Consider the following 25774-nt stretch of genomic DNA (forward strand, 5'->3'; position numbering starts at 1 on the left):
GAGAAGCCCACGCACCGCAACCAAGAGTAGCCCCCACTCGCCGCAACTAGAGAAAGCACGTGTGCAGCAACGAAGACAATGCAGCCAAAAATAAAGAAATAAATGAATAAATTTTAAAAATATGTGTATATAATAATAACAACATCAATAAAAATTTTTGTGCCTTTTCTCCTGTTAATCTGTCTTTGTCAGTTTAATTTGTAGGCCCCATTCATGAACCTAAGAGGGTAGAGGAAAAAATTTTCTTCCCCTATACTAGAATGGGCAGAGGAGGAAGAAGGAGAGCCCTATGAGAGATAGGGTAAGAGAAGTGGTCAACATGATTAAGAAGTAAAAGAATAAAACTGAACTTCTGAAAACCCTCAGGGGGGAAAGTAAATTGCTGGGTGTACGTGCATATGATATATTGTGCGAGTGATAGGGTCCAGAAACCACAAAGAATGAGTAGATTCATGTCCCATCTAAAAGGGGCAGCCTTCTCAACCCAAGCCAACAGCTGCCTTGTTGGGCATGAAGGACCTGGTGCTGCCAAGTCATCTGATTTATGTTTTTAAGAAAACCTAGAAATTCAGATTTTTAGATAATATCTCCAAACTTTTAAATAATGACTCCAAATTCTTCAAGTTATTATTTAGGCCAAAACCCCACACAACTCCTGGCCTGATATGGATGCTAGTTTATCACTTCTGGGCTAGAGTTTAATAAACTCTTACTGCATCCAAATTAGACCAGTGTCTGTGTAATTCACTATGTGCCTAATTCATGGGTTGGCAGAACATGGCAGCTAGGCTGAAGACATTTTGGGAAAGAACAAAAATCAAGTTTGGAGCTTTTATTCTGGAAAGACCTGTTTATGTCTGTATATATCTATATCCACATCTGTATGATTTATATCTATGTATATATAGATATCTATATCTTCCTCAATTTAAATATAGGCAAGATATTATTCTCAAACTTTGTGATATTTTTCAAAAATTGCCAGGGCTTAGAAAGTATACTATCACAGCCAGAGGCATGATTTGAAAAAAAGCATTCTTTATTAGTGAACAGGCATACCTCATTCTATTGTGCTTCACTTTATTGCACTTCGCGTTTTTATAAATTGAAGGTTTGTGGCAACCCTGCCTCAAGCAAGTCTACCAGCACCATTTTTCCAACAGCATTTGCTTACTTTGTGTCTCTGTGTCACATTTTGGTAATTGCTGCAATATTTCAAATTTTTCATTATTATTATATTTGTTAAGGTGATTTGTGATCACTGATCTTTGATTGTAATTGTTTTGAGTTACCACAAACTGTGCTCATATGAGATGGCTAACTTAATAAATGTTGTGTATGTTCTGACTGCCCCACTGACCAGCTCCTCCCTGTCTCTCTCCCTCCTCAGGCCTCCCTATTCCCTGAAACACAACTATATTTAAATTAGGCCAGTTAATAATCCTTCAGTGGCCTCTAAGTGTTCAAATGAAAGGAAGAGTCACACACCTCTCACTTTAAATCAAAAGCTAGAAATGATTAAATTTAGTGAGGAAGGCTTGTCTAAAGCTGAGAGAGGCCATAAGTTAGGCCGCGTGTGTCAAACAGTTAGCCAAGTTGTGAATGCAAAGGGAAAGTTCTTGAAGGAAATTAAAAGTGCTCCTTCAGTGAACACACGAACGATAAGAAAGTAAGACAGCCTTATTGCTGATATGGAGAAAGTTTTAGTGATCTGGTTAGATCACACCAGCCACAACACTCCCTTAAATTAAAGCCTAATGCAGAGCAGGGCCCTAACTCTCTTCAATTCTGTGAGGAAGGGACATAAGAAAAGTTTGAAGCGAGCAGAGGTTGGTTCATGAGTTTTAAGGAAAAAAGCCACCTCCATGATGTTAAAGTGCAAGGTGAAGCAGCAAGTGATGATGTAGAAGCTGCAGCAAGTTATCCAGAGATCTAGGTAAGATAATTCATGAAGGTAGCTACCATAAACAACAGATTTTCAATGTAGAGGAAACAGCCTTCTACTGGAAGAAGATGCCAGAAGACTTTTATAGCTAGGGAGAAGTGAATGCCTGGCTTTAAGGCTTCAAAGGACAGGCTGACTCTCTGGTTAGTGATTAAGGTAGCTGGTGACTTAAAATGAAGCCAGTGCTCTTTTACCATTCTAAAAATCCTAGGGTCCTTAAGTATTTTGCTAAATCTACTTTGTCTGTGCTCTATCAATGGAATTATAAAGCCTGGATGTCAGTACATTTCTTTACAACATGGTTTACTAAATATTTTAAGCCCACTGTTGAGACTTACTGCTCAGAAAAAAAAAAAAGATTCCTTTCCAAATATTACTGCTCATTGATAATGAACTTGGTCACCCAAGACTCTGATGGAGATGTACAATAAGATGAATGTTGTTTTCATACCTGTAAACACAACATCCATTCTGCAGCCCATAGATCAAGGAGTAATTTCAACTTTCAAGTCTTATTATTGAAGATATACATTTTTGTAAGGCTGTAGCTGCCTTAGGTAGTAAGTCCTCCGGTGGATCTGAGCAAAGTACAGTGAAAACATCCTGAAAAGGATTCACCCTTCTAGATGCCATGAAGAACATTTGTGGTTCATGGCAAGAGGTCAAAATATCAACATGAATAGGAGTTTGGAAGAAGTTGATTCCAACCCTCATGGATGGCTTTCGAGGGGTTCGAGACTTCAGTGGAGGAAGTAATTGCAGATGTGGTGGAAACAGCAAGAGAACTAGAATTCGAAATGATGCCCAAAGATGTGACTGAATTGCTACAATCTCATGATAAAACTTTAACAGATGAGGAGTTGCTTCTTATGGATGAGTAAAGTGTTTTCTTGAGATGGAATCTACTCCTGGTAAAGACTGTGAAGATAGCTGAAATGACAACAAATGATTTAGAATATTATATGAACTTAGTTTATAAAGCAATGACAAGGTTTGAAACAATACACTTCAGGTTTGAAAGAAGTTCTGCCATGGGTAAAATGCTATCAAACAGCATTACGTGCTACAGAGAAATCATTTGTGAAAGGAAGATTCAATTGATGTGGCAAATTTTTTGTTGTCTTATCTTAAGAAATTGCCACAGGTCTCCAACCTTCAGCAACCACCACTCTGATTAGTCAGCAGCCATCAACATCAAGGCAAGACCCTCCACCAACAAAAAGATTATGACTTGCTGAATGCTCAGATGATGGTTAGCATTTTTTAGCAATAAAGTATTTTTAAATTAAGGTATAATGCTATTGCACACTTAATAGACTACAGTATAGTGTAAACATACATTTTATATGCACTGGGAAACCAAAAGATTCATGTGACTCTCTTTATTGTAATATCCACTTTATTGCCATGGTCTGGAACCAAACCTGCAACCTCTCCGAGGCATGCCTATAAGAGTATTTGAGACCCTACAAGATTAATTCTACATGCTAATATTTAGGGAGGAAAAAGTACTGTTTTCACTATGCAAGCTGAAAAGGACTTTAGTAGCATACACAAACTTTAATTTCATGAGCAACATGAGCAAATCTAGGGTCTTACTTTCTCCTTGTTGGAGAGGCATTCTAAGGGCAAATTCATTAAAACTGGAAAGTGCTATATATATATATTTTTTTAATATTTATTTATTTATTTTATTATTTATTTTGGTTGCACTCGGTCTTAGTTGCAGGCTCCTTAGTTGTGGCATGCGAACTCTTAGTTGCTGCCTGCATGTGGGATCTAGTTCCCTGACCAGGGATCGAACCCGGGCCCCCTGCATTGGGAGCATGGAGTCTTAACCACTGTGCCACCAGGGAAGTCCCTATATATTTTTTCAGACTTTTAATTGAGGAAAAAATTATTTATTTTAGGTGCCTGTTTAATCAACTTTGAGAAACCATTCTATGACAAATGACAAATCTTATATTCAAGTTTGTACCAACTTACTTGCCATTATAAAAATTACCCTTCTATGAATTTTAGAAGTAACTTTCTTAAGAATCTCAGCTGCATAAAAATTTAACTACTACATAATTCAAAACTTTGCCTATAATCCTCTTTAAGGTTATGACATAAAAAGATGTTCCTCTGAAAACTAAAGTCATTTTCATTTCAATTTTCTCGATTACATTTTTTTCACAAGTATAAAACGTTTTCTCTTTACTCTTTACAAGAATATTTGGAAAGTCTGGACTGTAAACTAAGATTATTCATTATTTCTAGTTGAACACCTTCTAAACAGAAAACTCATCTCTCAAAGATAATCTGATGGACTTTAGACAACTCTAAGTGTTAGAAAACTCTTTCTTATATTGAACTGAGGCAAAAACCAGGGTTCCTAACTCCCAGATCAGAGTTTTTTTCATATAATTCAGCTTGAATAAGGTCTTTAGATATCCAGGTTACAATACAAAAAAAAAAAAAATTTCAAAACAAAATGCAAATGATTCCTAGTAGATCCTATAGAAATGATGGCAATATTTACTTTTAAAAGCATTGATTTCATTGCAGTAGTCCTTTATAGAATTATTTTAAATAATAAAAAAAACTTTGTGTTGGCTACACTCCATTTACTCTAACAATCTGCATTAGGTAGAGAAGACTAATATATTTAGGGGAGTCATCATTTGTTCACTCACAAATACTATGTTATAATTTACAATGAAATATGAGTCAAGAATGAAAACTCCCCCCCCAAATTGATTTTGCACTAAGAATTACTTTTTGTTTAGCACCTTCAACAACCCTATGAGAATAATTATTCCATTTTTATTGTAAGGTAATTATACACAAGATATACAAGCATACATAAGTTGAATAAGTTGTTTATTCAACTAGCTAGATATTCCTATCTTTTCATATCCTGCTTATAAATCCTTATTTGACTAGTCAGATAAGAAGAAATATGGATTTAGAGATACCTCAGTCTCAAGAGCCAGGTCCTTATTGGCCTTTCCATTTTTACAGACCATTAAGCCACTGAGCCCTTAGTGTCCTCATCTGCAAAACGGGAGTAATACTTACACAGCCTTATGGTGCTTGCATAAAATAATGTCGATCAAGGAAGTAATACTATGTCAAGCACACACTAGGTACATAATAAATATTAATTCCTTCCCCCCACTCCAGATGGCGCAAAATAAGGAATTTTAAAAGGTACTATTAAGGATAGGGAGCATTTATCCATTAGACACGAAAATGAGAACTACAAAATTAAATCTACTGGTATCAATGTGAAAACTCTTTAAAAAAATGCCTACATAGTGCAGCGTATACCAATTTATAGTTAAATATAATTTTCTAAATATGCCATCACTTTGAAAACAAATTTTCTCATTTTTTCAATAATTTCTAAGCACATACCCAGCCAGTAACTGCAAAGAAACCACAACCCATCGTGAACCAACTGTCACACCCTGCCAAATATTGCCAAATCAACAACGGTACAACAAAAATTTATTTACTCTTTAAACTGCGTGAATTTAAATCTATTCTATTTGAGATTGATACGGAGTGAAAACCTCCTCTAACCTCCGTTCCCCCTTTAAAATAAGATGCTTAGTGTCTGGGAAGGGCTTAAGGTGCAAAGTAAAGAATGTAAAGGGAAGGAATGAAACAACTTCATGAGTACATTCGTGTCAAGGGAAAGTTGACTCCTCCCTAACCCTGAAATACAGCTACTACAGCCACAAGGAAATACAATGGCATGTTATCGGCCATTTTCCGCATTTGGCCCGTCTACCCCTGTGCTAAAGAATTAGACCGGAGCGCACGAATTTCCCCTTTCTCCATAACCCACAGCTAAAGGTAGAACATGCCAGCAGGCTGCAGACACCCACAGGGTGACTGAGCTCCCGAGACTCACAGCCAGCACCCACACAAGTCTTACGACCCTCCCCACCCACGACGATCCTACCCCGCCCGCCTCGCCCCAAGATTCGCACATGCGTACACCCAATTAGGAGAAGTTAGAGCATTCCCCAACTCGCCTAGTCCCCACGCCCAGCTGCCACGCAGCCAGTCCTCCTGCCCTTCTTGGGGCCGCTAGCTTCACTATTCAGTAATACGCATGTGCAAACGGTGTCTCCGGGCCACCCATTAGCCGGCCGGGGCGGGACGGCAGGCGGAACCAAGTTTCTTGCGCACGCTCCAGACATGCGCAGTGCAGCGGCTGAGGCGCCCGCTGTCGATTTGGAAGTTCCGGGGAGGCAGCGCATGCGCGAGTTTACGAGTTACCGGCGAAGAGGGGAGCCTGACGAGTCGGAAATTTGAATACCACAGTAGCATGGAGTGTGACCTCATGGAGACTGACATCTTGGAGTCGTTGGAAGATCTCGGGTAAGACTGCCTGGGCACGGGTCTCCCAAACCTCACGCTACCGGCGCCCCGGGAACTCCTCCTCCGCCCCAGTCAGAGACACCTGCCTCTTCACGCCGCACCCCGTGGCTTCTGACTGTCGCCTCCCTGTAGCTCCGGGACCCCAATGCCACGTCCACTGCCTGCCCTGCCGGGTCGGGGCCCTCCAGCTGCGACACCCTAGGCCTCCCCTGTGCTTCCTGCAGCCGAGTTACCCGCGGCGTTTGTCAGTCATGCGTGTCATTGTCTGGGTTTTGGTTCTCGCTACCACGCTCCCCGAGCTCCTCTCCTTGCGCCTCATTCTCCTGCCCTACTCCCTCACTCTGGAGGTTGCCAAAGTTGATTATCTGTTTTCCTACTTGTTCTGCAAACTTCCTGCTCCTGTTTTGAGCCCCTACTCCTACCCCACCCCCCTACTCTCAAAAAAATCTGGTTTGCCCAGTCATGTATTCATGTGCCCAGGCTGCCCTCAGCCACAAGTCCGTGCGCTGCATACGTTCCACCCGCTAGCTCACTTGTGCACCTAACCTGTCACCACCTTCCTGGGAACCACTGGCAGTTTCCCTTGACTCTGACACTCCTTCATTGAGCCACCGTTAGCCCTTACCCTTAGGGGCATCTTCACCCACCAAGTCTCTGCATATTTGTTGTGCATTTTGTCTCTCCTCGTGACAGTTAACCATAATTTATCAGTATCTAGAAGCTGGAAATAGGGATTCTTATCTCACTGGGTCACCCAGATCAGTGTACGCTGTTAAAACTTGAGAACTTAGAATTTCTTGGGCTAAATGTGGTTCCAGAAAGAAACTGTATGATTATATATTTGCCTACAGGTACGGTATCAAAAAAAAAAAGAAAGAAAGAAAAGAAAAACAGATTTAGGTAACCATATTTATAAAGTAACAAGTCCCTTATCAAAACCTTCCCCGAGGTTCTTCCATGCCATGGAAACCTTTGGGGGAAACCTTTCTTCTTCAGGAAAGGATACCTTGGGTTCCCAAAATCTGCCCATTTAAGTAACTTGTCCTGGAACAGATTTTTATGAAAGGAAATGGTAGTGCTTATCATCTTTTTTTGTCAACATGAATTATCATTGTTCTTTTCTTTGGAACTTGCTCTGAATTGTCATGACGATTCTGGACTTTAGGCGGCTTATTTCTTTGATGAGAGCCTAAGTAAAAGTCACATTCAGCAAAATGGTGTCTTTTTTGGTGGACCTCTCAGACTAAATTCCTAAATTTCATACATGAAACCATTCAGTAAACATTTTTGATGAACACTTTTTCTGTTGACAGTGTTGATCTGAGCACTTAAGGGTATAGAGTGAGGTAGAAGAGAAGTTCACACTGTGAAAATATGCTGTGAGGAGAACTGAGGAGGGCCAGGAAAAGGACAGGAAATGGGGAAGGAAAACTGAGAAAGGAAACAAGTCCTAAGCTTCCTAGAAGAAGTGACACTTAAGATTAATCTTGAAGGAGGAGTAGAGAGGATGGAGGTAAACTGTATTTAAATGTAGTCATTCTGCATGGATAGAGGTCCCTTAACAATTGGTGATGGATGCCATTTCTTCCCATTCTTTTATCCTCTGTTAACTATGTTTTTCTTCTTTTGGGTACTATAAAAGTCATTGTTACTATAATAACTCTAGTTAAATAAATCATGGAGATGGGTTGTAATGTAAACCATGGATAGTCTGGAAACTTGACTATACATTTTAACCCATAACTGCCTAGTTTGGTGGCATTCAGTCATTAAAATTTAGCCTTAATTGAATGACGTGTACTTTTCAAGGATTTACTGTGAAATATTAGAAATAAACGACCATTCATTTTTAACCTGGTACACAGTAGGAATTCAGTAATTACTTGTAGAATATATTAATAAAGTTTAAATGTGTAACACAAGGAGAAATTTCTAGGCCTAGTTTTTTTATTTCACTGTCTAATAATATGTGGTTTTGAATCTAGATGCCAGGCTATATATAATCTCATTTTTTGTGTGAGATTTTTTCTGTCCCATTAAATATATAAACATATAATTATATTTTAGAAGGATTGACTGTTATCATTTCTCTAACATCTCTATACCTCTAAATATCGAATTATCTTAAGCATATAATGTATCATATTTAATAAGTGCTTTTATCAATATTACATTTTAAAGAAGATAAAATAACCTGAAGAATATGTATTTTAAAATTATCTTGAGAATGATAAAATCTTTAATTCTAGCTACTTTCTAGATTGAGGTTCATTGTTACTATTGTCTTTAATGAATGTTTGAACATTTAATAATTTTTTAAATTACATTTGAATCACTTACAAAGAATTGGGATTCAGTTGCACCAGTTCACCCAAACATCAACTCACCAGCAATTATTAATCTTCACATTTCTCTGGTACTAGTAAGTCTTACTAATCTTAACTATCATTAAATATAGAAGGAGGAAATAAATGAATAATTGGAAAGCTTTTGCTTTTAAAGAAAATCATTAAAAACCAAATCTAATTAATTTCTGGAAAAATTTCTAGAAAATATAACCTAAGTTTTATTTCTGAAATAGTAAACTATAGTATAACTAGTTATCACTTATAATCTAGTTTTAATACTAATTCAATTAAAGTAAGAAGTAAACCTTTGTACATAAGAGCTCTCAGTAAATGTACAGAGGTTGACATAATTTAGTACATGTGATTCTATTCAATATTCACATATTTTGAGGGGATTAGCTTGTTTTTTCTAATGGTTTAGTTTATTTATATTTGCAAGTTTAGAGACTGGTCATTGTAATTTATCTTTGTTAAACCATTGCTTAATTATACAAATAAAAATGTAAATACATTGTATCTGTAATGTATTAGATGTGATTTTATATTCTTCTGAAGTATAATTTCTTACTCACCAGTTACAAGGGTCCATTGTTAGAAGATGGCGCTCTGTCTCAGGCAGTCTCTGCTGGAGCCAGTTCCCCTGAGTTTACCAAACTCTGTGCTTGGTTGGTGTCTGAATTAAGAGTGCTCTGTAAACTAGACGAAAATGTGCAAGCAACTAACAGTAAGTAAACATTCAGTTTTAGGTGCAAAATGTAAAAATAAAGTTTGTATTGTCAAGTGAACATTATCAGTATTACAGCTGAAATTTCAAGTTCTTTGTAAATGTAAAAAAAATTTTATAAAGAAACCAAATGCTTTTTTCTCCTCCATTGTTTTTAGAGATAAGGTGATTCTGAAGTTGAAAAACTGGAATGTAGTCATACAACTGTTAAAAATTTGTGGAAGTTGAAAAGACCCTATTACTGAGACACAGAAAAATGGAGACAAGTATATATGAACTTTTCATTCTTTGTAAAAAGTTGTGAGATCTTAAATTGGTGGCTAGAACTAGAAATTGGGGTGTTTTTCTCTGAGGACTACCAAATTCCAGTACATATAGCATGTAAAGTAAATGCATTCTAATTCTGTTATACATAGGGAGAAAGAATACTTTATTAAGAAGCTTTCCGTGTCATAGGAATGTATCACTAGATGCATCAAAACTAGATCCAGCACCATCAGATTTATGGTGTTGAGAGCTGTTTTACATTTGCCAATTTTGTTAACTGCTTGAGCGCTAGTTTTGATGCTGAGAAAGAGGCAAAAGCTTGGAATCTGATACCCCACAACCTGGTTCCCTCCTATCATAGGTAAATCCATTACAGGAGATAAAGAAAAATGCCCACCTGCTAATCCACCCTTATGGAGAACTATACACATAATCCCATTTTTTTCCCCCACAGAATCCCATTTCGAAGAGCTCACTCTTGCATATTTAGTATATTTAATGTGTATACATCAGTGGCATCCAATTCTAATTATTAAGGAGAGTATAGTGTAACAGTAGTAGCAGCAGCTTATACTTACTGAGCACTAGCCATATTCTAAGCACTTTACTAGTGTTAACTCATTTAAACCTCAGGGCAACCCTACCAGGCAGCCTTTATTACTCTTTTATACGTTAAACAAGGAAACACAAAGGTTAAGTACATTGCCTGAGGTCACACAACCAGTAAGTGCTTCAGTCCCCAGCAGTCAAGTTTGGGAGCCAGTGTTCTTCACGCTGCCTCTTGACCTAACATTTCAGAGATTGTAGGTGCCCTTGAAAACACCTATACGGTGTTAACTGTTTATAACCAGGAGCCCTGTTTTTCAAATGAAAACATCTTATATAAGTCAATATAAAACAGGTAAAAAGTGTGGCTGTTTTAGTTGAAGTTGAGAGGGACTAGTTTGAACACAGCTCTCTCCTCCCCGGCTGCCTCTAACGGAGTTCTTTGGAACTGAAGTTCACGGAACACAGTTTGCAAAACATTGATAATACATTCTTCCCATTTTATAGGTGAGAAAATGGACTCAAATCAAGTGACTCTCAAAGTTTGTTAGTTAAATTTTACCCCCTTGTGATATTGGTTAGAGAACTATCAAAATAGTAAAGAAGAACAAGCATTGCTTTTCCTTGGTTCACCCAGTAAACGCTATACTTGACACGTTATGAGAAAACAGAAACACGAATCATGTTCTCCATCTTCAAATATAGTCTAACTGGGAATTTTAGGCACAACTGAAACAACGAGATTAGAACAGTAGTTAAATACTTCACTTTGTGGTTCACAGGGGAAGGAAATCAGTGAGTGTAGCAGGCCCTGGGGAAGGTTTCATCAAGGAGCAAGACCACTGGGCTTTGATGGATAGGTGAGGTTTGATAGAGCAGGAGAGAGTAGAGGGCATATCAATCACCAGGAGTCACTTAAGTGAAGGCACGCAAGTAGAAATGAGACTGACCATTCCTGGGACAGTGAGGAGACTGGCTTGGCACAAGTAGAGGGAATGTTTGTGGAGGTTGTAGGTAACTACTACATACATGTAGTAGGAACTACTCCTAACAATATACTGGGAAGGGCAAGCAGAGAGGCTATGAAGAATCTTTAAAGGCAAACAGAAAAAATTAGATTGGATGAGGTAGAAATTAGGAAGCCATGAAAGGTTCTCAAACAAGGCAATAACCTAATGAAAACTGTTTAAGAAAGCAAATTGGCAGTGGTGTGAGAAAGGATGAATTAGAAGAGACAGGAACTTGTATTAGGAAAATACTATTAAAATTTTCAATTTATATATAATTACTATGCCAATGGGGAAAACAATAATTTTTATTAAATAAGATTATTTTAATTCTTAAAAGGCCCAAGTGAAGCTGAAGAATTCCAGCTTGAGGTGAGTGGGCTACTAGGGGAGATGAACTGTCCATATCTTTCACTGACATCTGGGGATGTGACCAAGCGCCTTCTCATTCAGAAGAACTGCCTCCTTTTGCTCAGTAAGTTCATGGCTACTAGAATGTAGTCATTATTTTTTATTTATGTTTTCCATGGCTAATAAATGGGTGTAAAGAAAACTTTGTTAAATTTCTAACTAAGAAGCTAATGATGGGTCCATGCGCTGGTAGCAGTGTTGTTTTGTAATTGCTTCTCTTTTATGGTTTAAATTTGGTGTGGTGCTCAGCCTGCTGTGCTTCACCTAACATGACCAAAGGTAGTGCTGGAGGGTTATACAAGTGTGTGATCACCACACCTCAGTGTTCTAGACTAGAAACACATTTTAAAATAAACTAGGAAGATACTGTGGGAATAATGAAGATTTTTTTAAATTAATTTATTTGAGGACAGTAACCATTCTAGGTGCAGTAAATGGTAAATGTAATTATTTAAAGTATTTTGTTGATATTTCTTTGTGGCTGGGTAATTGGGGATTTTGGTTTTGTTTGTAAAGATGTCAAATTACAATGTAAGCATTTCTGGAATACTATTTGGATTGTTCCTGTACTACTGATCATTCTGGGAAGTAAATTTTTATGAAAAATTCTCTCCTTCCATGTTTTTTAAATATACTAACTACTATTTCTCTCTTCACCCTGAGAAACAATAAGTAGACTCACAAATTTTATTGCCTTATATAAACTCTCCAATAAACACCACCAGTAGTCTTAAACTCAGAATTTTTGTCGCATTCTGAGATGCGCTTAGAGTAAACTTTGGTTAACTGATACAACTGAACTTTGGCTTCTGAAAAATGATGCAACTCCAATTTTGAAGGTTCAGTCAAAAAAAAAAAAAAAGTGTGTTCACAGCCATTATACTTAGGAACTAAGGTATTCCAAAATCACTTTCTTATTTTCCCCTTCGTCAAATGATTGTTACTGGGTGGGTATGGGGGCAGGGGATAGACACAAAACGTTAGTTATTGCTTTAGATATTGATATTGCTGCATATAGTTCTTATGCATGCATTCATTATGCTTCAAATTGTATAATTTCAATAACTGGCTCAGCCACAGTATACTCACTGAATCTTCCTTTGTAGCACTGCTTTTCCTTTCCAATACCTGATATTTGGCACTTAGAATATGTTATCTTACATAGGAAGACAACAGCTGTGTGGAAAGCTCAGTAATGACCCTGAATACGTAATTCTTCCAAAGAGCTCAGAGTTTGGCCTTTTTGGTACTGGTACTTATAAAAACCACTTGGAATATAAATATTTATAAAAATGCCTTTAACTCTTTCCTGTTTCTTAAGCGAGTGTCCTCAACATTATTATTTTGGACTCAGGGTCATAATTGTATTTTAATGTGCTATCACCCCTCAGAAGCTTTTCAAGAATATACAACAATTTGCTCCTCAACTACATGACTAAATCAACAAAAGGTTACTCTGCTCTTTGAATTCTTTGTACATACATACACACTGCTCCCTTCCTCCTCTTTATCTTTGCTTCTGCTCTTTCCCCTTTTGAAAATATTCCCTAGTTTGTATTCTCTCTCATGCTAGTATGCATTTATGTACATATACTCATTCTCTTTTCGCGCTGTATAAATATTTCTCATCTTTCCAAGCATCAGTTGTCACATCTCGATGCTATAATTTTACTTGCTTCTTCCAGCACCCTTACCTTACTGATTTGAATCTTTTAATACATTGCATTCTGAGGGGGAAAATAAACCAACCTCATTAGAATTGTTAGTAAAATAGAATAGTCTATTCTCTAATAGTCCGTAGTGTCTGAAAAACTCTCATGTATCAGGTTAAGAACTGTTGTGGCTGTTCATTGGCCTTTGCGGTTGTTAGGATATTTCCCTTAGGTATGATTAGTCAGATGTCTTTGATGCATATATTCTTTATTCCTAACTAGATTGTCTGTAGAGATCTTTTTTGTTTGTTATGTATAATACTTATAGTGCCTTTCCTGGTACTTTGAACACATCAGTTACAGTTAATGTTTTTCAATGGTAATTGTGTTGGTAAACTAATTTTGTGAATGCCTGAGCTATGTTGTTCCAAATTTAGAGACCAGTTTATTAAATCATATAATATATGATTTTCTAGAGCAAGGGTTGGCAAACTTTTTCTTAAATGGCCAGATAGTAAATATTTTCAGCTTCGTGGGCCATAAGGTTTCTGTCACAGCTACTTAACCCTGCTGTTGTAGCATGTAAGCGGCCATAGATGATATGTAAATGAATCAGTGTGGCAGTGTTCCAATAAAACCTTATTTCCAAAAACATGATTATTTTCATGACATTGGGGTTTTACTGTTTCGATCTTTTAACTCATACAGTTTGCTATATGGAACATGTTAAGATTTTATCAAACCCATTTAGAAGACCTTTCCAGAAATGTAGCTGTGTTTATTCTAGAATAGGATTTGGCAGCTTTTCAGAGATAATCTGCCAAAATTATGACCCCTGTACTTCTCACATTACACCTTGGGTGTAGGAAATGAGATATTCAAGCTGATCATTCTTTTATACTTATAATAGGGCTTAAGAGCCCAGAAAATGTCTTTTTCCAAAACTATCTTCCTAATATTGTCAGAAGGTTCTCACTTTGTCACATAACCTGAAATCCTGAGATCCAAATGATTATTAAACATCTTTTATAACAAGTTAAATGTCCTTGGGAAGGTTAAAGTAATAAGATTGAATATTTATACCTTCAACTGAATTACCTGAAGCAGATTGCAGCCCTCAGAATACCTGCCTGAAATCAACACACAAGGTGATGATATTGATACAAAAGGACTCTGTCCAGAAATGATGAGAAAGTTTTGGGTTTGTTTTTTTTTTCCCCAGGGGCGGGGGTGAGAATGAGGAACATAGGAGGAAAGGGAATATTGAGAAGAATATAGATGGAAGAGGGTTTTCTGTGAACAGCTGGAGGGTGACCTTAGGCTACTGGAGACCATGAAAAAGGAATGTTTGGAAATTTAGTCCTTTCCCCCTTCTCTTGTAAGTGAAGCTTTGACTACTAAAAAATGTTCTTTCACTCTGGTCTTAAACAGACTACCTGAGTTTTGGAAGGTAAGAGGGCAGGATAGTTGCATCACTGGTGTGTATCAGTTGTGAGAAGTAAAAAAATAATAATAACTTTTTAACTGTTGCTAAAAATTGGCCGCCTGCCACCTTTTGCAAATTTGTTAACAGATGCCAGCCCCTGTTCTGGAGGTTCCTTAATAGTGAAATGCAAGAATCCACATTTTAAGATGTGATCTACCTTGATCCTTTGATTTCAAAGAAGAATTGCTTGCTTTTAAATCAGGCTTTAAACATATATCGGTTAAATACTGAATTACAGAACCAGTTTATATGTTACGTCATTTGCAGGTAAAAATGGTTTTCCTTTCTTGTTTTTATCCATTCTTGCAGCTTTAAAAGTTACATATCATTAGGTCTATAGAGTTGTGACTCCAGACTTATGACTATTAATTGTAGCTGTATCTCATTTTGAAATCTTATTTTGTTTACTTCAGCATACCTCATCTCAGAACTAGAAGCTGCCAGAATGCTCTGTGTGAATACTCTTCCAAAAAAAGCTCAAGAAGGAGGCGGTAGTGAGGTCTTTCAAGAGTTGAAAGGCATATGTATTGCTCTAGGAATGTCCAAACCTCCAGCCAATATAACTATGTTCCAATTCTTCAGCGGGATTGAAAAAAAAGTAAGACCTTTAGTACCAGATTGTAGTGTATTAAAGGCATAGTCCTACAGTTGTTTGAAATGAAGCAAGTTAATTTCTCTTAATGGGAACCTAATGTGCATATTATTAAGTAATTGTTACTAAATAAGTTTTGGGTTTTAAGTCCTAGATACCTTCAAGAGAAATTGGTATTTTACTGTTTTCTTTTTTTAACATATTAGAATGTTTCTTTTTCAAAAAGGAAACTTTGCACTTTGATTTATAAACTGAAATAAGCTAGAAATAATGTAAAAAGTATTAGGACTTGCATCCATTTAAAAGTTATTTTATCATTGAACTTTGATGCAATTAATTTTAAGGTCCTTATCATTAAATGTTACCACCATTCTCCCCATTGACTGGACAGAAAAGGATGTAAATATTTTGGGATTTTAATCCAGTCACTTCGAGCCTTACATGTTTCAACTGGCAAACTAGATATGTTGACTGCTAATATAATCTAGTATGTGAAAATAAGTCAGAATTATTTTATACCACATGTTATCAACAGTTAAGAGTTTTTATATAATTGATTAGGAACAAGCAATTTTAATTAAAAATTAGTGAACAGAAGAGAATGATATTTGTTATAGCGGAGTTATTCTCTATATGCATATCTGCTGGACTCTAAGAATTGGTACATTTGCATTGTGGGGTAGATGGATGCCATGATGCACAAATTTGGCTGAACTCTACAGGGGAGCAGCAGTGTATCCATAGGCCATATTTTTCTGTGTGTTCATTCATTCATTCAGCAAATACACATTGAATGCCCACTGTTGTCAGGCACTGTTCTAGGTGCAGTGAAGGACTCATGCTTCCATAGACACGTGAGGAGTGGGTCAAGTGAGTGTCTTTATCGTGTGGGTCTTGTACATTTCAAAACATCCTCCACCTTTGCCTCTGTCAGGAATCTTCTTTTGATGGCAAGATATGATGGGAATTGGGAAGATGAGGAGGATGTGTTTTACTTTTAGATTTGTTTATTCATTCATTTATGTTTTTGTGTCAGTTAAAGGAAACATTAGCAAAAGTTCCACCTAATCATGTGGGAAAGCCTTTATTGAAGAAGCCAATGGGACCAGCCCACTGGGTGAGTAGTAATCATCTGAGTAAACTTTGTAAGGAGCCATCTACCTATCTCAGGATATTTATGTTTGTGTTTTTGAAGTTGTATTTTCTAATATGTAGTTTCCTAGGTGGACATCCTTACAATCATTTTTGTTAATCTTAAGATTTATCCAAAATAATTTTATTTATGTAAGATTAGAAGCGCTTCTTTCATAATTTGTAAATATTTCACACAGCTGAATAAATTGAAGTTCAGTATGATGCATGTTTCTAATTGCCAAATGGGTTGCCTTCAAGCCAAAAACTTCACTGGGCTGAGCTTCACACAGTGAATTATAGGAAAACTAAATGAGAATTTTGTACTTTACATATTCTTTATTATGTTTTGAGACAGGCTATCATTTCATTAGCTTATTATAACTTCTTATTCTATTTATTAAATAACCTAATTCATTTTGTGCTGAGTGCTGGGGATTCAGTTGTGAATAAAACAGATACAGTTTCTGCCCGTTTGGAATAGGGGGTCAAGCAGATTTAAATTCTAACTGGTCTTTTTAATTTTGTTTCAGGAAAAGATAGAAGCAATTAACCAAGCCGTAGCCAATGAATATGAAGTTCGGAGAAAGCTGCTAATAAAACGTTTGGATGTCACTGTCCAGTCTTTTGGCTGGTCTGACAGAGCTAAGGTACACATATCACTTAAAAGAGCAAAGTATTTATAGACATGATCCTTAAACATTCCTAGCCCAGTTTAGATACAGTGGAGACTATAAGAGAAATACATAGGAGACACACATAGGAGTTTTTCTTTAGTGAGTTACTGAGTAGCAATTCTTTCAGCCATTCAGCAATAATAAAAACATTTATTTTTCAATTTTTTAATATTTTCCAACAAAGCTATATGTTATAAACCCTACTGGGAGTTCCCATTTGTGAGAGAAAAGGAGAGTATCTGAAAATTACTAAAAATAATAAATTTTACAATTATTTGTTTATTGTACTTTAAGCTAGCAATTTAACTTGCTAATTAAATAAATTAATTAAATTAGAAATACTGTTTTGGAGGACCAAATATTATGATCCATTTATAGGGAATTGGAGAATCTGGTAAGACTTTGTTTTATTTCAGCTTCAATAAGATAATCTGTTGTCTTGGTCATTCAACAGGTATTTATTAAATATCTACTATTTTATCAGTGTTAATTAATAGGTGCAGTTGATTAATTTGACCTTCTTAGAACCCTGAAATGGAACCAATTATTGAATTTATGTGGAGATTGGTCCAAATATGTTAGTATTTGATGTTCCCTTAATAGTGCATTCATTTTTAAAAGTAGATTTTTCTCTGAATTTTAATTGAGAAAATGTTTTTCTTTAGTTTAGTTCTCCAATTATCTTCCTAATACATTAGTTTCACCTAAAATCTTTAAAGCATAGCATAATCCTATTTAGCTGCTAAATTGACGGGGTAGATATTTATTGAGTTAACAGTATCTTAGTGTTGGAAAGGGGTTTTAGAGATCAGTCTTAACTCCCCTTATTTTGCAACTAAAAACATGGAGAGCCAGGTACATGGAAGGTTTTGCGTAAGATCTCACAGTGAGTCAGTAGTAACCTGAGGAATAAACTGTTCTCTTCTGGGACTGTTGAGGAAATACCAATACTTTCTTAAAGTTGTCTTTGATAAAAACAATCATTTTACTCTCGGCATAATACATATACTTCAAAAACAAAAACCTGCAACTCTCAGCTAGAAAAGCATGTAATGATTGATGGGTGTGCATTGACCCAAGGCATTAACACTACAGTTCTGGGGTTTTATTTGTTTGTTTTTTAATAAATTTATTTATTTATTTGTTTTTGGCTGTGTTGGGTCTTTGTTGCTGCGCGCGGGCTTTTCTCTAGTTGCGGCAAAGCGGGGGCTACTCTGCGTTTCAGTGCAGGGGCTTCTCATTGCGGTGGCTTCTCTTGTTGCAGAGCGTGGTCTGTAGGCACGCGGGCTCAGGAGTTGTGGCTCGCGGGCTCTAGAGCGCAGGCTCAGTAGTTGTGGCGCACAGGCTTAGTTGCTCCGTGCATGTGGGATCTTCCCAGACCAGGGCTCGAGCCCGTGTACCCTGCATTAGCAGGCAGATTCTTAACCACTGTGCCACCAGGAAAGCCCTAACTTGCTCTTTATATCCTTTGTTCATTCATCTTTTGTGGTCTTATGTTACACATGCATTAAATGTACTTCTACTAAATGGTTAAAGTAGACTCTTTTTCTTAATTATTATTTATAATAGAGGAAAGTATTACATGGGGAGATCACTTTTGCAAGAAATATGTATGATGTTAACATAATTAGTTCAAATTAGTCACGGGTAACTTTTTTTATCTCATAGTAAGCAGATGAGAAAATTAAAGCAAAATTGTTGAAATGGGTTTCCATTCTTATATTTAAATAGATAAAATGAAGGTGTTTGATCTGAGACCAATGGCATGGGGAACCTTTTTGTCCCACAGTCCTTTTAAAAGGGAAGCCCTTTACCCCCCTATCCCCCTCCCCCCATCATTCCTTGGGAATACCGGGGTAAAAGGGCTTTATCTAAGCTGTACTCTTAAGTTAGTTCTTCACTAGATAGGAGCAATGGTGAGTATGAAACTTCTGTCATCTGGAGCCTAGTAAATATTATCATCAGACATTTTGGAAATCTTATTTAATATCAATGTTTCTATGTCATCTTGAAAATTGACATTTGTCTTTGAACACTTTCTTTCACAGAGTCAGACAGAAAAATTAGCGAAGGTTTACCAGCCAAAACGCTCAGTCTTATCTCCTAAAAGTACTATTTCTGTTGCCCACCTTTTGGCCGCAAGACAAGACTTGTCAAAGATTTTAAGGACAAGCAGTGGCTCTATAAGAGAAAAGACTGCCTGTGCCATCAATAAGGTGATGAGAGTACCTTTAACTTTCTTTCAGATACATTTATTTCTGTTTATAAAATAAAGTAATTCAAAATTTTAAATGTCTTTCTTATCCCATAGGTGTTGATGGGCAGGGTTCCTGACAGAGGAGGTAGGCCCAATGAAATTGAACCTCCACCCCCGGAGATGCCACCATGGCAGAAGAGGCAGGATGGCACCCAGCAGCCAGCAGGAGGCCGCGGAGCAGGGAGAGGTGGTTATGAACATGCCTCATACGGAGGGCGAGGAGGTCACGAACAAGGAGGGGGGAGGGGCGGACGTGGTGGCTACGACCACGGTGGCCGAGGGGGAGGAAGAGGAAATAAGCATCAAGGAGGCTGGACAGACGGAGGGAGTGGAGGGGGCGGTAGCTACCAAGATGGTAGTTACCGAGATTCCGGTTTCCAGCCGGGTGGCTATCACGGTGGCCACAGTGGTGGCTACCAGGGTGGTGGTTATGGTGGCTTCCAAACATCTACATATACAGGAAGTGGATACCAGGGTGGTGGATATCAGCAGGACAGTAGATACCAAGATGGAGGGCATCATGGTGATCGAGGCAGTGGTCGCGGAGGGAGAGGTGGTCGTGGAGGCCGAGGTGGTGGACGCGCAGGCCAGGGAGGAGGTTGGGGAGGAAGAGGGAGCCAGAATTATCACCAGGGAGGACAGTTTGAACAGCACTTCCAGCATGGAGGTTATCAGTATAATCATTCTGGATTTGGACAGGGCAGACATTATACTAGTTGAGGCTACAGAACCTTACATTTTGCTAGAGCTCAAGTAATAGAAACTTAGTTTCAGAATCCTGAATCCAGCATTGTTTTTGAGTTAATGTGAGACCACAGGTGACAGGCAGATTCCTGCTTGGCATAAGCATTTGTAGGTCTTCATACCATACTGTTCGTTTTGGGTTTTGTTTTTTTTTTAATGGACTTACATAATGCTGTTTATTTGAGAAACACATACAGTATCTCTCCTTTGTATGAAGAATTTCTTAAAAGGTAATTTAAATTGCCTTTAATTGACCAGTAGACTAATTCCACAGTCAGAACATGCATATTTTTCTGAACAAAATTACTTGAGTAAGTAGTTTTCATGTTTTCAATATGCAGTTTTGAAAAATGAGGATTCTCCTAGATTTTTTTAGATTTACAGCTAGGAAACCTTCCTCATATTAACAATCCATTTATATGTATTTTCCTTAAAGTATTCTAATGCCTATTTTCCAAGCACAGTTCTGCCCTGATTGGCTTTTTATTCTGAGAGGTTATGCAACATTTGCTTCATGATAGAACTTCAAGGTCAGTTCCTATTAAATGAGCTCTTCTGCAGATAGCACATTCAGTAGCCTTATCCTTTTGATGGAATACTGTACCATATGCTCAACTCTGAAAATCTTGAACACGGCCAAAATCCGTAAAGATTATAAAAGCAAACTAAGTTGTGAACCTATAGTACACGTAGGCATTTAGTTAAGTATAGCAATTCAAACTGACCTGCATCCATTCAAAACAAGTTCCTCCTTCAACCTTATTTTTACTTGAAATCTGCTAGAAGAAACAGCAAACTGAAATTTGTTTTATGCACGAGTTAATACCACTGGCTCAGCAAATACAAGTTAGTTTGCTTTGGGCAGGAGACTTTTTTTTGTAATGGAAAAAATGCACTACCAAGTAAGAGGACAGATTTTTGCTTAGAGCAGGAGGCCCTTTATTATTGCTGCAGAAAACAAAAGCCTGGCTGCGTTGATGTTTGACACTCACCTTTACTGAAATCTACATGACGCTTCTTGCTGGGTTTTTGTACACGTAAATATTGTCAAGCTGTGAAAGAAAATGGCTGGAGGTGTGCTTTGTGTGAAAGGTGAGCAATAAAGTATTTGTATGTTCTCTCTTTGGTTTGAGTTTTATTTTAGCCACTTTTTTAAACTGAATTATTCAGGACGCTTGCTTCAAGCTTCTGAACTAAGGCCTTTGTTCCCCAAAGATTCTCAAGTGTTTCCTTGAAACATAATTTGTAGTGAAAGATAACCCTTACTCTAGAACCTTAAGTAAGTTGAAAAATAGCTATTTCCAAATTTACCTTTTATTATAACTTTATAGCTGGAAAACTTCACTACTTATCCCTGGCCCCTAGGTGTAGCTGTTGCTGCACAGTTGTGTTAGGCAAAGATCCATTAATGGCCCTGATCTTTTAGGGGGCTTTTTTATTTATTTGTTTCTCCATTCTTCCTAAGAATGAGCGACATTTTGAATGAAGTGAATTGAAAATATAAATATATGTTTGTAAAAATAAATAGTATTTCCTTTTCCTACTAAATTGGGCTTTTTAGAGTAAAGAATCAACTCATGGCTTACCATTAAAAATAATTCTGTTTGCTGTTGAGATAAACACATTCTTTTGATTGCTGAAAAAAAGCCTTGATCATTTTGTTACTTTTACCTGTTTATTAGATTTTTTGATTGGCATTTACCATTCTAAAATGTTCAAACTTGAAGACAATTTAACATACTTTTACTTATCATTAAAGATTTTAAGTTCTGTCTTGAAAGTTGTTAAGTATTCGTCTCTTTGCTTTATGCTGTTAAATGTGTTTAGTATGTATAGGAATTTTCTGTTAGAAATAAAATTGTCAAGTTTTCATATCTTAAAATGATAATCTTAGAATGTTTTAACACATACCTTAGCATTTGCTTTAATCTGTTTTCTAGCCTCAGACTCCACAATATACTTAATATGTTTCATTCTTTTGACACATATAATTTTGATTTATTTTTATGGTTAGTGAATTACTTTTCATATGTGATTTTCATGTGATTACTTTTCATACATGAGCATGTATAAGAAAACAAATATACATTTCTTCACAATGCACTTTATTTTCTGCTTCAAATGAGAACTTTTTTTTCACATTATAAACCCGTAAAAGAATTGTCTTTTAGTTTCTTTTCTTTGACGTATATTAAGTTCTCTAGAAAGAGGATATTTCAAGTCACCGGTTAGTTTTGTTATACTAAAATAAACTTCTTAGGTTTGTATAGAGTGTTGATTTTTTTTTTTTGCGGTATGCGGGCCTCTCACTGTTGTGGCCTCTCCTGTTGCGGAGCACAGGCTCCATGTGCGCAGGCTCAGCGGCCATGGCTCAAGGGCCCAGCCACTCTGCGGCATGTGGGATCTTCCTGGACCGGGGCACGCACCCGCGTCCCCTGCACCGGCAGGCGGACTCTCAACCACTGCGCCACCAGGGAAGCCCATAGAGTGTTGATTTTATACACATTCATAACTTTGGTAGGTTTGGAAAGTTTCCATAACTTGTGGAAAATAATGACTTACTGGCATAGGGAATGTGGGAATTTCTTGGAGAAACAAGAAACAAAATTTTTAGGAGGGAATTTTTGACATATGGACTCTTAAAACATTATTTCTTAAACAGATAGACTGAGACAGTACCTTTCGTTAGTGCTTTGTTTCCTCCTCTCTCAGTAACTAGAACAGGATGTCAACAGTCTCTATGAAAATTATCAGAGGTATGCCACTATCATTTTCATTTCTTGTTCTGGATCCAAGCTGAGCTAGTGTCTGTTGGGGCTCCAGACAGGCCACCCCCAAAATACACCACAATGGCATACTATTTTTGAATTAAAGTTACTTAAGAAATGGCCAATGCAAGAGGGACCCTCTGACCCTCCTTTCCTTCTCACTGAAAGCAAGAAGTAAGTCTCTCATGTGACAGGTACACTCCCTGCACCTGGAGATAGAAGGACACCCTTATTGCTGGAGATAGGGAATTCGGGTTGAGAAGTCTGTATAAACAAACCTTGTAACTTTAATTTACTACCCCAAGCCCAAACTCTTTAGGGTTTTCACTAATTAAGTGCCCAAATCCTAAGTTTCTTTATCCTGTTAATTCCTCACAATTTTTTTTTTAATTTTGTCTAAAAAGTATAAAAGCTGCCTACTTTGGCTAGGTTCCATTTCTGTGGAAATGTGTGTACAAATTGAAATCTTAATTTCTTTTTCTCCCGTTAATCTGTCTTATGTTAATTTTATTATTAGTCCAGCCACAAGAACTTCAAGAGGGGTAGAGGTAGAAATTTCTTCCTTCTCATCATGTCCAACTGGAATAGAGTTAAATAAATTCGTGCTGAGGGAAAGCATTTAAAATCATTTCTGTATACAGTTGACCTTTGAACAATGTGGGGGTTAGGATTTCTGACCCTCTGTGCAGTTGGAAGTTCACCTACAGTCGTCCGTTGGTATCCGCGGAGGGTTGGTTCCAGGACCTGTGTGGTTACCAAAATCCAAGGATGCTCAAGTCCCATAGTTGGCCCTCAGTATCCACAGTTCTGCATCGTGCATTCAACTGCAGATTGTGTAGTACTATATTTATTGGAAAAAATCCACATTTCAGTGGACCTTTGCCGTTCAAACCTCTGTTGTGCAAGGATCAATTTTTCCACTGCCCAAATTGCTTACATTCTTACACTTAGATGTTTTTAGGTTGTGACCATCCTACCCTTTTTGGATACTTTATTTGCCTATGTTATATCCTTTTGAAAATAAATTTTAAATGTGTGCGTATTATTTAATCATCTCCCCCTTAGGTAATTTGGATAATATTTGATTCAGTTGTTTTTTTAACAGAAAGGACTATTATGTTTACCTAAATTAAAAAATAAATTTGTCACAGCGTATCTAACGTTATGTAAAACTTTTTTCCCCTGCTTTTCTTGTTTTTCTCAATCGTCACTAACGTGATTATAGTCACTAGAAATGCTATGTGTTATTCAGTGCTACATTTCCACATTTGTATATGTTAATGTATTCCTAGGGTTCAAATCACTGATGGAAGCAGGTATGCATGTCAGTGTTTGAACTCATTCATTCACCTTGGGTGCTTTGAGTCACCTGCAAAATTATGTTGCTAAAGACGTTGCATAAACATAACTGTTGGCATGAGAACTTCCATACTAAATCATTCACTGCCCAGTAAATGTAAATGAAGAAACCTAGGGTGGAAATAGAAAAAAGAAAAAAAATTTAACGTTCCCTAGGAATTTGAGGGAAAATTTGGGGGGAAAATCTATGAAAATGACCAGTACTTGTTAAATTATGTTGTTATACTTTCCTCAAGAAGAAGAAAAGTCTGCAGTTCAGTAAACACTTGAGTGCCTGCTCTACTCCAGGCACTATGTTGGGCATTTGAAGCACAAAGATAAGTGAGAAAGTCCCTGCCTTGGAAAATGACCAGTGGCAGAGTCAGAAATAGGTCATTGTAGCATAGCATAATAAAAACTGAACATTATACCAGGGTACTAGCCTAGCTCGGTGTTCAGAATTGCTCACATGAGGTGGAAGTTGGCAGGAAAAGTTGGAAAGGTTGCAGGAGCCAGGTAATAGAGGGCACTACATACTTTCATAAGTAACTTGGACTTAATTTATGCTCCTCAGTATGCTGAGGCTTGTAGTGTGGTCAGTTTGGGGTTCTATATAAATCACTGGCTAAAAAGTAGAGAGTAGATTTAAGGGGTAGGGGGGGCAAAGATTGGAAACAGAAGCTTAAAGCTTAAACTAATACAGTATAATAATAGGGATGGAGAAAGGACAAATTCAGGAAATATTTAGGAGATAAAATTATAGTGCTTTATTGGTTAGAGTGAAAATGAGAAATTTAGTATGACTAGTTTTGTGTGGGTGTGTGACTGGATGACAATACCATTAATTGTAATCAGAATATAATAAGTGGGAAAGGTATATGCAGAGTGGGAGAGGTGGTGATGATTTCAATCTGAAACTCAAGAAGATGCCTGGAGATGGAGGTTTGGGAATGATCAGCAGCCAGTGACTTTTGCATTGGAACATTCAATAGAATAATGATTCTGTATTAGATCACTCAAGAGGGGAAAAAGAGCATTGGACCAAGGAAGGAATCTTGGAGAATAATCATTTAAGGGGTGATGGAGAAGGGTCACAGAAGTAAAAGGAAACCAGAGCCGTTGGTGTGTTCTTCATCAAGAGCAATGTGGTACTACTGTTACCCCATTCCACACATAAGGAGAGTGAAGCCCAGGATGGTTGAGTAGATGGCCCACATCCATGTAGCTGGTAAGCAGGGGAGCTGGAATCAAACACAGGCTATCTGGCTCCAGAGCTCAGTAACCAACAATTCCAGACGCTACAGGGATCCAACGAACCTGGTCTTTAAAATATCCACATCTCCTGACCTTTTCAAGAGCACATTCAGAATAAATGCTGAAGCCAGTTTTCTGGAGTTTGAGGAAAGAATGAGAGGCGAGAAAGTAAGTTGAGACTAGCTCTGGAAGTTTCACTGAGATGGGAAGGACACGGTAAAATAACAATATAAAACTTGGCTGGGTGAAA

General features: G+C 37.4%; 1 protein-coding gene across 3 annotated transcripts; it reads left to right on the top strand.

The window, feature by feature from the left end:
* Nucleotides 1–6162: 6162 nt before the first annotated feature.
* Nucleotides 6163–21282, top strand: FAM98A (family with sequence similarity 98 member A). 3 transcript variants are annotated; one of them, XM_004268208.4, is made up of 8 exons: nt 6163–6322; nt 9246–9394; nt 11555–11689; nt 15177–15361; nt 16392–16472; nt 17020–17136; nt 19212–19379; nt 19475–21282. In XM_004268208.4, the coding sequence occupies exons 1-8, from the start codon at nt 6270–6272 to the stop codon at nt 20138–20140; spliced, it is 1554 nt and encodes a 517-aa protein (XP_004268256.1). In that variant the 5' UTR covers nt 6163–6269; the 3' UTR covers nt 20141–21282. The 3 variants fall into 3 exon arrangements, with proteins under 3 accessions (XP_004268256.1, XP_049552283.1, XP_033281167.1); XM_033425276.2 differs by lacking the exon at nt 6163–6322 and adding an exon at nt 9553–9660 and having other exon boundaries at nt 9262–9394; XM_049696326.1 differs by lacking the exon at nt 19212–19379.
* Nucleotides 21283–25774: the final 4492 nt, after the last annotated feature.

The sequence above is a fragment of the Orcinus orca genome, chromosome 13 (assembly GCF_937001465.1).
Source record: "Orcinus orca chromosome 13, mOrcOrc1.1, whole genome shotgun sequence".
Classification (NCBI taxonomy): domain Eukaryota; kingdom Metazoa; phylum Chordata; class Mammalia; order Artiodactyla; family Delphinidae; genus Orcinus; species Orcinus orca.